The sequence below is a fragment of the Sinocyclocheilus anshuiensis genome, unplaced genomic scaffold (assembly GCF_001515605.1).
Source record: "Sinocyclocheilus anshuiensis isolate Anshui unplaced genomic scaffold, SAMN03320099.WGS_v1.1 scaffold112, whole genome shotgun sequence".
Taxonomy (NCBI): domain Eukaryota; kingdom Metazoa; phylum Chordata; class Actinopteri; order Cypriniformes; family Cyprinidae; genus Sinocyclocheilus; species Sinocyclocheilus anshuiensis.
Window position 1 is genome coordinate 836,294 of NW_015557175.1, and position 16,356 is coordinate 852,649.

Here is a 16,356-nt window from a genome sequence, read left to right on the forward strand (position 1 = left end):
TCGGCCTGGTCAGTGGGCTGGAGATAGCCCCGGCTGGCGGGCTTGCCATATGAACCGTCGGCGGGCTTGCCATCTGAACGTGCAACGGGCTTGCCATCGGAATGGCCGGTGAACTTGACTCGGCGCGGCTGGCAAGCCGACATCTGGGCGGCCGGTAGGCTTGTCTTCAGTGAGCCCGGCGGGCTGGAGAGAGCTACGGCCGGCGGCCTTGACAACGGCGCGGCCAGCACACTTCGGTGCGGCCGGCAAACTTGACGTGGTCGGCGGGCTGGAGATAGCCCCGGCTGGCAGGCTTGACATCGACGTGGCCAGCGGGCTGGAGAAAGTCCCGGCTGGCGGGCTTGACATCGGCCCGGTCAGTGGGCTGGAGAAAACCCCGGCTGGCAGGCTAGACAACGGCGCGGCCGGCACACTTCACAGAAGGGCGGTCTTCGTACCGCGGAGACAAACAGGGGAGAAAAAGGAAAACAAAAGACTGTTCAAACACGAAAACAAAACACGGGAGAAGGAACGCCACTTACAGTCTTGGTCAGCCGTTCTGTCACGTTTCACACACGAGGAACACAGGAACGAAGGAGCGAGGAGACACGGAGTAGAATAAATCAAAAGGGTTTTATTAACCAAGGCTGGGGATCACAGGACTCTACACATCAGGACAACAGGATGACGTTCAATGGCTGACAAAGAACAAGAACTGGAACACACTTTAAATACACAGGAACTGATGAGGGGAAGACAAGGGACACCTGGAACTAATGACAATCAACACTGGAAACACCTGGGAACAATTAACTAAAAACACGAGAGACAGAAACTGGGTAACAGAGCACATGGGGCGCAAAGACACACACAAAACCTGGCCCAGAGTCTGACAAATTCATGGCACCAAAGAGAAGCCAGATTTTCAAGTATGAGTCACTGCTGTCCTGGGTGGAAACTGAAACACAGTTTGACTCTACAACTCAATCCCCAATGATTCGGTACTGCACAAAAACACCAAAAGTCATACCAGAACAATGAAAAAAAAAAATCTAATCTAATTTAATGACGAGTAGCTAAATAGGTTTATAGTGCATTTCTGTCGAGTTTTAGCAGACTTAGCAAGTTTAAAATTAGTAAAATAAACTAGTTTGTTCCAATCTCTATCTATGATCAATATGTACACTGTAAAAATGATCATAATTTTAACGGTAAAAGACTAAAAATGTAAAAATGCTACTGTAAAAACCTGTTAATTGGTTAGTAGCAAGTTTCCTTACTATATATGGTGAAAAACTATAATAAATATAATGAGACATTTAATGTAATTTAGTAAAATACTACAATTTATAGAGTTTGGAAATGAACAATAACAAGTCATCTAATAATTTACAAAAATAGTAACAAACAAAGAGTAACAAAAATAAATAAACTGACATACCCAGAATTCCCCGTGTCACATTTCTTCTTTTTGTTATCAGCTATGTACATTAGGGTTTTATCTTACAACTAATGTTGTTAAATGAATGTTCATTGTATTATTTTAGTGTCATGGTGGTGTTTAGTATTTGTGTGAATGACACTGAGCACCTTCTATATATAAGTATTTACCGCAACTTGTGGAAAGATTACTTGTGATGAACTTTGATTCATCATGCGAGTTTGTCTTTACCATCCGTTTATAAGGTGGTTGTCAGTATATTATAAAGTTCAAAACTGATTTTAGTACTTCAGTAGGTTCAGTATCAGTAAATGAAATATGCATTTTTACAGTAAATTTAAGTCCAATCTGTCAAACTTAAAATGTTGCTACCATATTTTTATGGTAAAGTTCTAGCAACCAAATCTACCGGATTTTAACTGTAAATTTCACTATTTCTTATAGTGTAGTAGTGATAGCCTGTTTTAGCAAGCACATTGTTTTCATACAGGATGTAAAGGGAACTTCTGAGAAGGGCCAGTGTGACATTCAGTCCTTAAAGCTTGTCCTGTCCTCTGGTAACTGGATCTGTGAAGGGCTTAGCATTGATAAAGCAGCCTCAGGTCTCCTCACATGGACTCCACGTCTAGTCCTGCTCCTTCTTCACTCAGCCTCAATGATTCCAGTTTAAACAGCTAATTGATTCAGTTTACGGACTTCCTTAAACCAGCAACTTCTATCTTCATGATCATGATCATGTGTGTAGTTGTGTGTCATTGCTTTAAGGCACACCTCGATCAGCTCAAGCCTGAGCAGGCCTCATATTAATCACTGCTAACATGCCGTCTGCTGGGAGATTCACAAGCTCTGATTGGAGTCTCTACAGATATCAGCAGCTCATCGGCTCAATCTGAACAGATCCCTGGAGAACCGAGGGTGTTATACCTGGCAACACCGTCTGTTTTAAAGGTGCACTGGGTCATTTTTTCATGCAAGGTTTCACCTTCTTGTAGAATAAAAACAGCTTGCTAGAATACTAATATGACTAGAGTCTCATGAATGGATCAGAATCATAATTGTTAGTATTTTTTTCATTTTTTTAGGGGTAAAGATCTTTACAGGGGAGAAAGGTGCACTGTTAATGTGTGTATGTATGCAGGTGTGTTACCGTTGTTAGCGGAGGAGTCTCTGTTTTCCCTGCTGGAGCTCAATGCTGGTAGGAGAGGCTCCATGTTCATTATCAGCTGTTTATGACTGAGCGAAGAAAAGCTTCTGCTTTGACCAAACTGAGACCTGAAACAGCCATAGAAACAGACATAGAGACAAAAAATTTTAAAACATGAACTTCTGAAGTGAAAGTCAAATCATTAAAAAAAAAAAGAAAAAGAAAAGAGAAAAGTTTGATTGATGAAGATGTTTGATGTAGACTATGTGGACATAATATCATGTTCACAATACAAGACTTTAAGCTCCAATTCTCAATATTAACTAACTGTTAACTACGACTTTTGCCTCATTAAACTCCTAATGTGCTGTTTATTAATAGTTAGTAAGGTAGTAGCTAAGTTTATGTGTGGGGTAGAGATTAAGGGAACTAAAATATGGTCATGCAGAATAAACCATTAATATGTGCTTTATAAATACTAATAAACAGCCAATATGCTAGTAATATACATGCTAGTTAATAGTGACAACTGGTCCTTAAAATATTTTATATTTTGCTTATATTTAAATATGTTTCTTTTACTTGTAATTATGTTATTATGCTTGTCAGTTCCACTTTCTGATTATTTTGACTTCTCCATTCCATAAGTGTTGCTGGTATCACTTTAAAATACTTTTATTATTTACCTTTGTCATTACATACATCCATACATACATACGCATCAAAACTAGAGTCAAAAATAGTTTGTTTAATTGCAAGGGTGGAAAATGGCCATGAAAAACTAAATTAAACATTTTTGGTCCAAGAAATGTTAACTAAGATTATAAGTTGACATAAAAATGCTAAATGTATATTGTGGCCCTTTTAAACCATATGAACAGCCTGATTCCCACATCCTGAAGTAAGTGAAGTGTGGACTAGAGAAGTGACAGTAAGATATACTTCAGTTGGAGGCTGACCTGTGTACAACAGGAGGATCTCTCTGAATCTTTGAACTGGCATCAATGACTTCTTTAGCCACCCGACCACTGGAATCAAACCAGAAACAATTATATTAAATAATAATATCAGCATGTTTGACACACGGTTTACTTCCATCAGATAAGCGCTCGATCTCACCTGTAGCGAAATCTGCTTCCCTTGAAAAATATACTGCTGCTGGACACAGTCTTGATCTGACTGGACTTTGCACATCTAAATCAGGGAAAAAGCAGAAACCAAACATTTAGTTATTTAGGCTCAAATCGGGTCACTTAGACTTCAATCTCTCTTGTGACCCAACTACTACGTTCAAATTCAAACTTGTTACAATTGCATTTTTGAAGGAGTATTGAATTTTTATTCTGCTACTGAAAAGATGCAGTGTTCTCATTTCAGTTGTATCCTCTTTGCTATATTTAAATCCATTCAGCAGAATTCAGCAGCTTTTTTCCCATAATCAGTGCAAAAGCGTGCATATACACTATAGACTGCCTTGCTCTCAGTTGTTGAAGCCCTAAGCCTGGCAAGAGCGGATTCCAAATCTTCTATACTTATCTGTATCTTTTGACACAGTTAACCACCAGATCCTCCTGTCAACCCTATTGGCAAAGGGCATCTCAGGAACCGCACTTCAGTGGTTTGAGTCTTACCTATCAGATAGGTCCTTCAAAGTATCTTGGAGAGGTGAGGTGTCCAAGTCGCAACATCTAACTACTGGGGTGCCTCAGGGCTCAGTTCTTGGACCACAAGAAGATCAGGCCCTTTCTTTCGGAACATGCTTCACAACTCCTTGTTCAAGCTCTTGTTCTGTCCAGGCTGGACTATTGCAATGCTCTCTTGGCAGCTCTTCCAGCCACTTCTATCAAACCTTTACAATTAATCCAGAACGCGGCAGCAAGATAAATTTTTAATGAGCCAAAAAGAATGCACATCACACCTCTGTTTATCTATTTGCACTGGCTACCAATAGCTGCTCGCATAAAATTCAAGGCATTGATGTTTGCCTACAAAATCACCACTGGCTCTGCACCCCTTTACCTAAATTCATTACTTCAGAATTATGTGCACTCTAGAAGCTTGCGTTCTGCAATTGAACGTTGCTTGATTGTGCCATCCCAAAGAAGCACAAAGTAACTTTTACGGACTTTTAAATTAAATGTTCCCTCCTGGTGGATTGACCTGCCCGACTCATTCCGAGCATCTTCAAGAATCGGCTAAAAACACATCTCTTTCATCTTTATTTGACCCTCTAACTCTAGCACTCTCTATTCTAATTCTATTCTTTAAAAAAAATTAAAATAAATAACTCTAGCTTTCTAATCTTTTTGTATTCTATCTGTTTTCTTTTCATTTATTATACAATTTACAAAAGCAAAAAAGATTTCTAACACTAGCTTGCTCTATTCTTTTTCTATTCTATCTGTTTTCTTTTTATTTATTATATTATTTAAAAAACCCTTGCTACGTGTACTGCGTTAAGCTAACCGAGACTTGTTATAGCATTTGTATATCATTGCTCTTTTGTTGATTTTGATTGCTTCCATTGTCCTCATTTGTAAGTCGCTTTGGATAAAAGTGTCTGCTAAATAAAATGACTAAATGTAAATGTAATATAATGTAATATACAGTATTAAAAGCAGTTTGTGATTGACTGACTGATGTGTGTGTGTTAATATGAAGCCAGTTTTGTTGTTTGACAGAGGCAGGCCTGCTGTCTGGCTGGCATTTAAGCTCTTAATTAAAGGGCTTTCAACAGTAACGTGACACCACTCACACAGAGTAACTAGAGACAGGGAAAGACATCGAGGCACTTATATCAGGATCGTTCTCAGCTAACCGTGCCATCTGTCTGCTGCGTTTGTCCCCATGACCTCATACTGATATAATTACCAGGATCCACAACTTAGTCACATTAGTGTGGAATGCAAAATCTATTTTAAAAATGTATTGAAATGTATTGGAAATTTCACTTTAGCAACACTATGTATTTTCTGTTCAACTCTGTTATGTTGACATCTCCACTATTTTTAAAATGAGTGAAATCATAAAACATTCAAACAAAGGTACGTTTGAATTACATTCCCTATTATATTATGTTTACACTTTTATATAAGCCTCATTACTGCAGTAGTCCATCAAAATTATACTTTTTTTTTCTCTGAAAAATATGACTAAAAATACCTACTTTTGCACTGATCTTTAACTCCAAAAGCTTTTGTATTTAACAAGTTTGGCACAAAAAAGAGTAATGTCATGGGTTATTAATTTTGTTTGTTTTTTTGAGGCACAGAAAAATTAAGTGATATATTTGATGTTAAATAAGCAAGTAAATAAATAAATAATTTATGCATTTATTTGATCATAAAATCAGTAATATTTTGATATGTTATTACATTTTAAAATTATTGTTTCAAATTTGAATATATTTTAAAATGTAATTTATTCCTGTGATGGATAATCTGAATTTTCAGCATCATTACGCCATCATTGCTCAAGAAACATTTCTAATTATTATTATTATGATTAAGACAGTTATGATATTTTTGTGGAAACCGTGATTTTATTTTCAGGATTCTTTATTGAATAGAAAGTTATAGAAAACCACCGCATTTATTTATAATAGAATTATTTCATAACATTATGCATATCTTTACTGTCATTATTGATCAATTAAATGCATGATTATTAAATGAAAGTATTAATTTCTTTCCAAAAAAAAACATCATATTGACCCCAAATTTTGGATGGTACTGCATAAAAAGACCAAAACATATGCTGCTTAGAAAGAAACACATCCATAGTGTGATGAAGAGAGAGAGAGAGAGAGAGAGAGAGAGAGAGAGAGAGAGGTAAAAGTAGGACTCACTTGTAAAAAGCCTGGTTTTCCACGGCACATTTCCACAGGTGTTTGCAGGCTGCTGGTGTGGATGTGTGGAACGTCAGAACCAGTTTCTTCTGCAGATAGATGAAAAGAAAGCATGAATAATTGAAGTGTGGAACAGCAAAGGTACATACAATTATCTTAAGTGAACGGGGAGGTCAAAGCGAGTGAGGACATAAAAAATCTATAAATTACACGGAGATGGAATCTGAGCACAATGTCATAAATAATGAGAGCTGAACAAAATGCTGACCCAAATCTGTGTGCATGTTAGTGAGAGTGCTGGCCACTGAATGTGTTTGTGGGCAGCAGGGCGGCTTTACCGGGAACAGAGCAGGGAATATGAGAGTACGGATCAATAATAACACGTCATAACGGCACAGTCAGTCAACCGGTTAGAGACACTTTGACTGGAATGAACACAATGTACACAACACTTATTAACCTTCATTTACACTATAGATAGTGCAATGGGTTTTACAAGGACACACATTAGTGTAATAAATGAGTTAACCATTAAGCTGTGCATCACTGTGATTCGACAAAGACTGTGGGGCATTACTCACAACATATGATGAAAGTCTCAAATGGCCAATAAAAATTACATTTATTATGAATACCATTCACAATAAACAATTCTCCGAATATAGTTCATTAGCCTAGTATTTGTATGTTTACATCAGTTTAATGGTGTGTAAAAACTCAAGTGTATGTGTTTACCCTTACCAAAAAAGTAGTATACTTCAAGTTTATTTTATTAAGTATACTTAAGTAAAGTTCAAGTATATTTTTAAGTATACTTTACGTAGTAAGTATACAAATATCAGTGTACTAGTAGTATACTTGTAAGTGTACTAATTCAATACTCCTTGGGACTAAATTGGCCCACTTTCTAGTATATAAAAGTATACTTTTAAGTATACTTTAAGTATAACAGTAGTACACTTTGAGTACACAACTAGTTTACATATATGTTTTTTAGCTCGTAGTGCAACTATACTAAAAGTGAACTTATAGGTATACTGATAGTTTACTAATTAAATACTTTTTTTTAGCATTTTAGCACACTTTGAAGTATAGTCTCAGTAAACTACTAGTTTAGTATTAGTAATTAGTTTTCTTTAAGTGAACTTTACATCATACTTTAAGTATACTACTATGTCCCTATTTAGGTATTAATTTGTATATATTTTGTTACATGAATATCTGAACACATAAAAATCAAAAGAACAGGGCATCTGCTTGTAAACAAAAACATTTTATTCTAGCTTCATGCATTCTTTTTTTAAACACTTGAATTTGGATAAGTTTCATAAATAAAAAATAAAGAAATAAACATCATTTTGAACAAAAAGCTGAAAAAAGACTATGAACTGGATTCAGAATGATAATCAAAACGTAGATAAAGTCGATCAACACCCCAAAGCTTGACAGTCATTATTCATTATTCATTGGCCGACATTTTATTCCATAACGTTACACAGTTTTGATGCTGTTTTATGTCTGATGATCGTGTTAGAATACATGTGGAAGCATCTGTTGGTTCGGTTTCTTCTTCACTTGTGCTTTTTGGAAATTCTGTACAGAAGATGTGTACTAGCGCCCCCTACAGTATAACAATGAAAACACGGATTCTAGGAACACAAGTATAGCTCAAATATATTTAGACTTTTTCTAAGTATAAGTCAAGTATACTTAAATGTCATTTTAAGTAGATTTCTGAGAAGTACATAAAGCCCATTTCTGAGAAGTACATAAAAAGTAGACTAAAAGTATACTTTCCTATTTTTAGTTTAAAAGAAGTATACTAATAGCACACTTGAATAAACTTCTTTTATATTTTAACACTAATATTAACAGATGGTGTTACACACTCAGAAAAAAGGGTACAAAATCTGTCAGTGGGCCAGTACCTTTTCAAAACATACTAATGTGTAAAATTTAGGTACTAATATGTACTTTTAAAGTGCTAATTTTTAACGTTTAAGCACCATTTAGGGGTAACTAAAGTACAGAAGTGCACCATTTGAAAAGATACCACTGCAGTGACAGGTTTTGTACCTTTTTTTCTGAGAGAGATATAGCACAGTTTTATGTGCCTTATTGCTTTTGTAAAACAGTTACTACAAAATAAATCTCTCAGGCTCAAGCTGCATTTATTTGATCAAAAATACAGTAATACTGTGAAATATTATTTCAATTTAAAATGACCATTTTCTATTGTAATATATTATAAAATGTAATTTATTTCTGGGATGCAAAGCTGAATTACTCCAACATTCCTCCAGTCTTCAGTGTCACATGATCCTTCAGAAATCATTCCAATGTGCTGATTTGCTGCTCAAGAAACATTTATTATTATTGCTTAATAGCATTTATATATATATATATCACCACTCAGAAAGACATGAACTGGTTTATAGTAACAGTCACATGTTGGATTAATCATCATGCATGAGAGGACGAAAGCAAAGTCAGCGTTGTAATGAAAATGTATAGTGCGTATTGGTTTTCTACTGGGTCGATATGTGTCGGATTCCCGTTTCTCGTTAACACGGTTGAGATTACAGTGGGGTGAATGTGCTAAACTGCCAACCGAACTATGTGACAACCTGAGCCCAGCAATAAATTGCTGGATTAAGCATCCAGGACTGAAGCGAAGGTGAATATGTGCAGTACGTCTAACGCCGATGTGACAGAGATATACAGTATATGAGGCCTGATAAAGTGCTGTGAAAAACAGAACCGTCAGGAGAATAAGTTCCATTAACCCCACGCGTGGTGTAATCTGAGACCAGGATCGATAGATGGAGTATTAAACAGAACAGTGAATCCAGAAAGAAATCAATACAAACCACTTCCAGGCCGTTTAGCATCAAACTGCTGAAAATATACTGCTAAACGCTCACACTGAGATTACAGTCACGTCATTAAAACAAAGCTAAATGTCAGAGCGCTCAACCAACCTATGACAAGAGACAGTCCAAGACGGGGATCCCGCACTAAACTAACTGGGATTACAAACTGTGGTACACAGAGTGACATCAGATATAGCTGTCAGGTGTGATTTTGGTCATGTCTTTTATTTTGTAATTTCCTGTAGCCATGTTTCTTCCTTGCCCTCATGTGTTCCTTACTCCATGTGTCATGTTCCCATTGGTTCATTGTCATGTCATGTGATTAATCATACATATATTACTTTTATTATCTGCACAACTCTGTATACATTGGATTGATTTTAATAACTTTAATGTACTTACATTGAAGTGTGCACCAAACATACATTCTTATAGGAATATCCAAGTATCGGATCGGAACTCGGTATCGGCAGATACTCAGTATTCAATGACTTGGATCAGATCGGGGGCACAAAAAACCTGATCGGGACATCCCTAGAGGTTATCAGTTCTGTTTGTTCATTGGTTCCTGTTCTTTAGTTCTGTCTTGTCATTGGTTGCTTTCTATCAAGTGCTCCCAATGGTCTGTGATATTGGCACAGATTCTGTGTAATCAACAATTCTTTGTGACTCTATATAGTTCTGAAGTTGAAAAAGACATTTAGTTCCCACTTTAAGTGAACTTTAGTTTAATCATGACAACTCTCTGAAGATTTTAGCATGGTGATGGATATGACAATGTTAATGTATTTGGTCTTGGCGGAATTGATCTGCTACGCTGCTGCTGAATTGCTGCTGCTGTTGGTTATTGCTGTAGTTGAAGATTATTGCTGCTGCTGCAAGCAAGTACAGGAACGTGCTACTGCCAATGCATACGGCGATACGGTGCCGTGAGTATTTAAGACATACTGCTGCTGCACAAATAGCATATAAAATAACCCGTAGCAGATCTATACAGGTGGAGCTGGGGAAGGTGGAGGGTTTCAGAGAAACTCTGAAAGCGCGCTGCAGGAATCTCTAGTGAATGCTAGCCAGCCATATAAATGCAAGGCAGTAAGCTCATTGGCTGCATATGCAGCATGAACCAATCAGCTTGTGCCAAGTCGTTTAACTCTCTGAATATCATCAGTTACGTTAACAAACCATCAGCCTGCACCATCTAGAGTTTCATGACTAAACTATATATTTCCCAGGACATCTACAAGATGGATTAAAATGGTGATGCTGTAAAATTATGGGAGACATAAACACATGAGAGTATGACTGAAACGTTAAAGTGTTTAAAAGAAAGAAAGAAAGCACAATTTATTCTGTGGCACTTAAAAAAATAATTAAGCGCCTAGTTTTGTTTCTTATAGGAGCCAATGGCTCCTTAAGTTATTTTTTTTGTCTGGAGCCCTGCCCTGTAAATCAATGTAAGTCCATGTGATTTTTTGCCAATTTTATTCTCCAGATGCAAAAAATAGTAATAGCACAAATCTCCTCATTATGCCTCAAAATTTGAGGTATAATTCATGCGAGGAGCGCAAACGGTGCTGGATGAGTTATGCAAGAAGTCTCTAAGGTCTTTTCAAATGCAAGTATATGAATAATAATTCAGAAATCATTCTGTGAGATTTGAGTAGCAGAAAAGGTCAGCCGTTGCTCAACCTCTCAGGATAGTGAAAAGTCTGCACTCCAACACTTCTGGGCAGAATAGTGTGTGAATCACAGACAGGCGTGTGCACGTGTGTGTGAAACACAGTCACATGTCCAGTATAAGTAAAGGCACACACATCCTTTTCAAGTGTGTGTGAACATGCAGAGAGGGACAGACTTCAGTGAGAACAGCACACAATGATTCTCCCTGTTCACAAACAAAATCAACCCACTTTCAATCAACTTTCAGGCTAGCATGGGTCGTGACCCATGGGTTGTGTTAACCAATCCCACACACACACACACACACACAGCTAGACATCCAACAACACTTTAGTTTTATACCCATCATATAATATGCATAACTTCACAAGCAACTTAAGAAATATTTAATAGTTTTAAACCAGTAGTTCTCAACTTTTTTTTTTTTTTTACTCCTAGTCATTTGTGATTTATTGGATAAGGATTATGTATAAATTAAGTATAAACATATTTTAAACATTTTATTATTTTATAGAGTTTGGCATAATTAGAAAAAAATGTACATTCATTATAAATGTTAGGCTTTTTTCATATATTCAGGTTTTCCAAGACATTTTTAGCTTATTTTAATGCTTGTTTGTCTTATTTGAAATCATTTAATTCATTGAATGCTCCCTGTTTGAAAACCACTGTTTTAAACTATTTAAACTATCAGTTTATTATATCTATATAAGGTTTGGCTGCACAACTGTATATAAATCACGTTTACTAGTATAACCATGTCAGTTACAGCAATGCATTTAGATTCATTCCCAAAAAGAAGCTTTTAGGAATTATCTTTCATTTGCTATACTGACAAACTAATTCCAAGAGATTTATTCTGAATTGTGGACAGTGTCATTTGCTTAAAATGACTGTGCTTTAATTTAATATCATGTATTCAATAATTTATAAAAAAATGTTTTGTTCCATATTCTCTCAAACATATTTAATTAAATTATGTATATAATATTTACTAAACTATACAAGAATAGAGTAATTAAGAGTAACACTGTATACAGGATAATAACATGGCAGGTGGCTGCCTCACACAAAAAGTTATTTCAATTTAAATTCAAAATCAAAATCATTTTTAATTAGACTATCCAGTGAAATAGTGATGTTTGTCATAATTGTGCAGTCCTGATAGACAATGCTGCTCATGAAATTCTCATGAATACTCTATGTTGGGCACTACAACTAAAGTCTGATTAAAATCAGGACAGAAATGTGGGTGAGGAAGTGTGCTGTAGGCTATGTAATCATAATTCATGAGTTAATCAATGGCCATGATGTATATGTTTACTCACCAGCAATGGAAAAGTGCACACAGAGAAAAGAAGACAGAAGCACATGTAAAACTAGATTTAAAGCATGACACACTAACAGAATGACAGGCACAGGACGCTGAATAAAGGCCCCTTCACACCAAGAACCATAACTATAACGATAACTATATTAGTGCCCACACCAATGGACGTTCTGTCTATTATAGTCCTTGTCATGCTTAAGCTTTTCAAAGTCAGCTGGATTCTGATTGGCTGTCAGTGTTTTTATAGTACACCAGCGGGAAAGTGATTCCAATGATATTGTTCCTCTGTGACCTTATCGTTATATTTGTAGTGTGGACGTCTCTGTTCTCATAGATTTAGAACAATTATTAAAACGTTTTGCTTATAGGTATCGTTCTAATTATCATCCTTAGTGCAAACAGGCCTTAAATCTGTACTGGCAAAACAAAGCCACTTTGATATCTGCATGAAAACAGTGAAGTGAACAGTGGGTGACCATATGTCCTCGTTTGTCCCGGACATGTCCTGGCCAGGATTTCTAAATTGCCTAAAATGTCCAGGTTTTGGCTTTGTTTTCCTATTGTTTTCATACTTGATGAAGGTAATGACCGAGAAGTATTTTGACCAATAGTGTGCAGGCACTGTACATAATCGACCAATCATGGCATACGGGAAGGCGGGATCCACAGAGAACGGTCAACGCAATGCAAATACACTCACACATAATGTATGAGGACTGCAGAGAAACTGTCAATAGGAAAACAAAAACAAAACCTGGACATTTTAGGCAATTTAGAAATCCTGTCTAGGACACATGCGGGAAAAGAGGACACATGGTCACCCTATTTCTTTATTCTTTATGAATCATTTAAATTAATTTTCAGCTATTTAATATAGTAGAATGAAGAATAGGGACATGGGAATGTTAATACAGGACAATGACAGTGAATTTACCAAGGCTCTCAAATGAATGTAAGATAACATAAGATTGTGTTTATAACATCCTCATGATGTAATGTACAGCCTAATGAAAACTTGAATGGTTTTAAGTCATGGTGGGTAAATGTATTATGAATCACATGACTAAAATGAATGAGAGTTTAAAAAGATCATGTATCTTACCTCTCTTTGCACTCCAATCACATAAAACGTTTTCCCTTCAAACTTAAACTTGCTGACATCTGCCCTGCAAGAGTGAGGCATACAAACGCAATGTTACAAGTGAGGCGGTCAATGCAAAAGCTTCATGTCAACAGTCATTCTAATGCTATGAGAGGGAAACTCTTCAAAAGCACTTATCTGCTTGTTGACTGTGGGCTGGTGTTAACAGCCGTACAAAACCTCAGCCATGTCACAGATCATGAGCACCCACAGACCACTCACCGACCAGCTGATCGCCTGGCCTTACATAATATGTGTGTTCGGCTTGAAGCAGCGCTGTACAGACCGATCGGTGGATGACATCAAAGTACCGCGAGAGCGATTCGAAAGCATAAGGAGCCATCTGCTTCTAACACACCTAATGTCTGTGAGTCACAGCACACAGGCTTTAAAGGGATAGTTCACCCAAAAATGACAATTGCCCCATGATTTACTCACCCTCAAGCCATCCTAGGTGTTTATGACTTTCTTTTTTCAGACGAATCCAATTGGAGTTATATTTAAAACTGTCCTGGCTCTTCCATACTTTATAATGGCAGTGAATGGGAGTTGAGATTTTGAAGCCCAATAAACTGCATCCATCCATCATAAAATTGCTCTACACGGCTCCTGGGGGTTAATAAAGGCCTTCTGAATCGAATCGATCTGTTTTTGTAAGAAAATATCCATATTTAATTCAAACTTAACCATAATATCTAGCTTCCGCCAACTGTTGTACACGTTGCTGTAAACAAAACTTGGTTCTTGCGAGACTAGCATATTCTCACCGATTCTCACTCGTCCTACGCCATCCGCTGGAATGCCACTTAGCAGAAGCTAGAGATTACAGTTTATAAAGTTTTAAATAATTTTCTTACAAAAACGCATCGATTCGCTTCAGGAGGCCTTTATCCCATCCATTGCTATGGTTATCACTGTGTCAATCACTGCTATTTCGAGAGTGATTCTAGCTTAAATATGCAGATGTCATTCCCGAAACTTTGCAGCGTGTATGTGTCCGAAAAACAAAAGTTTCATACAAATTCTGAATGGATTATAGCCTAGAAAGTGCACAAAACACGCTCCCTATATTATCACTAAAAAGCACCACTCATCTTAGTTCGTCACGATTTCACAAAGTTCCGTTATAATCAATGAATCTCTTATTTACATTTCGTCTGCACTCAGTTAAGAGATGATTCACGAGTGTGCAAAACTGCACGCAATTAAAAATCTGGCGCTTTTACCGGTGAGTGAATTCTGACAAACTAAAACGTTTCTGATTGGTCATTGCGTTCAAGAAATCAACTGATATGTCTGTGATTGGCTACATTGCTCAACACTGCAAAAACACGTTGTAAATAGTAACCTTTGAAGCTGTCCAGAGGCAAACGCAAATACACACTGGATAGTTTGCTAGATCTTTAATTGCTTTTGCTTTCTTTTGTGGGTATTTAGCACCCTCTAGTACCCCCGTAGAACCGGGTCTGGTTATCGTCCATTGTGGCCTTAAGAACAGGCCTTAATTGGACCTTTTTTTTCAGAATAAGCTGCAAAGTGGACACTTATGGTGAGGTCACTTTTACTGTTGTTCACCAAATTGTTGCATACAAAATTCAGTCATTTCAATAAGAATCCATACAACCTAGATTTTTGCATTAGAGTGAAAGATTTCCCAATGCAGATTTCGCAGCAGGTTCAAGGTGGTCATGGATTTGCGTTTTGACCAACAGAAGCTGCTTGGTTTGAAAGTGACTTCTGTCTGAGCTGTGCTTCATACTTTGCAACACTTTTGACAACAGACAATGAGCTTTTTTTGCCAGTGAAATTTCTCTGAAATATTGCTAATGTGACCACACTTTTACACTAAACCACACTTAGTAGGGTGAGGTAGTGATGGCAAGTGAATCTGAGGAAGAGTGAAGATATTTCAAAGTGATGAGTTACCATTTTAAAAGGTGGATCCGCTTATTTCCCTGGAAAACCACAAACCCTCTTGCAGTGAATCCCAGGAAGGCTGTGGATCCTGTGAAATCCTGAAATGAATGAGACTAGATCAGATTCAGATTCATGGTGTTTCAGCTACAGTAGTTTTTTGCGTTCCACTGCGTTGCTTTTTTCAGGTAAATTTGCTATTTGGACGTCTTTGATCATTGAGTAGTGTTTTTTTCAGCAACTCACACATGAGCGCTGCGTATTTCAGATGCATGTTGAGTTAAAAGAAGTTCAACTACTTTAACAGATACATGTACTGTATGTTGTAGTTCCCTTTCAGTCGGTCACTCTCGACGTCACGTCGGATGACCGACGAATTGGGATCTCGCTTAGAGAGACCAATCTACTTCGAGTGTAAACTAAACGAGCCAATGCACATTGGCATGCGATTATTGCATCCAGCTGCCGCTGATCACAGCGTGAGTATAAGTAGGCAGCAGATGCAGTGCATATTCAGCTTTTCGCTTCGGAGCCGAGCGATCACATCGTTCTGCTCCTGACTACTCTACTGAGAGAAGAAGACTGAACGAGTTCAGTGCACTCTTGGAGAGCTCTTCGTGTTGGTGGTACGGCGCTTCAGTGGTGGTGGTTTCCCGTGTCGAGTGGGTTGCACACATCAGGCTGCACTACCCCCTGTTTGTGTTGCAGATGATCATCTCCCCTGTACGCCTCAGCACACTAAAAGAGCTTTTTCCCTAAAAGAGCAAATTCGGGTGCGTCTTTTTAAAGACGACGTTGCGTGGCAAACTTGACGTTACGTCTTTGTAAAGGCGATGTGGGTCTTGCTATAGACAACGTATCACCCGGCCGTTTCTGGATGCGGTCGTTACCTGGCGCTGGGGAATGGTCACGATCGCTGCCTCACGTGCCTGGGCATGTAGCACGCTGAGGTGGCGTTTGTGGATGAGTCATCTTCTCATTGCGGGAAGATGATCATCTCGGAGTCG

At 37.6% G+C, this 16,356-nt stretch overlaps 1 protein-coding gene across 2 annotated transcripts in view; it reads right to left on the reverse strand.

The window, feature by feature from the left end:
- LOC107678471 (FERM domain-containing protein 3-like) overlaps nucleotides 1-16,356 on the reverse strand; it is a 63,433-nt gene that overhangs the window by 16,518 nt on the left and 30,559 nt on the right. Inside the window, exons 8-13 of one of the 2 annotated variants that reach the window (XM_016473748.1) lie at nucleotides 15,362-15,450; nucleotides 13,397-13,460; nucleotides 6,412-6,497; nucleotides 3,684-3,758; nucleotides 3,524-3,592; nucleotides 2,568-2,692 (exon numbers count right to left, since the gene is read on the reverse strand). In XM_016473748.1, the coding sequence (XP_016329234.1) occupies nucleotides 2,568-2,692; nucleotides 3,524-3,592; nucleotides 3,684-3,758; nucleotides 6,412-6,497; nucleotides 13,397-13,460; nucleotides 15,362-15,450 (508 nt within the window). Of the gene's footprint in view, nucleotides 1-2,567; nucleotides 2,693-3,523; nucleotides 3,593-3,683; nucleotides 3,759-6,411; nucleotides 6,501-13,396; nucleotides 13,461-15,361; nucleotides 15,451-16,356 lie in introns of both variants that reach the window. The other variant, XM_016473747.1, reaches the window with a different exon arrangement.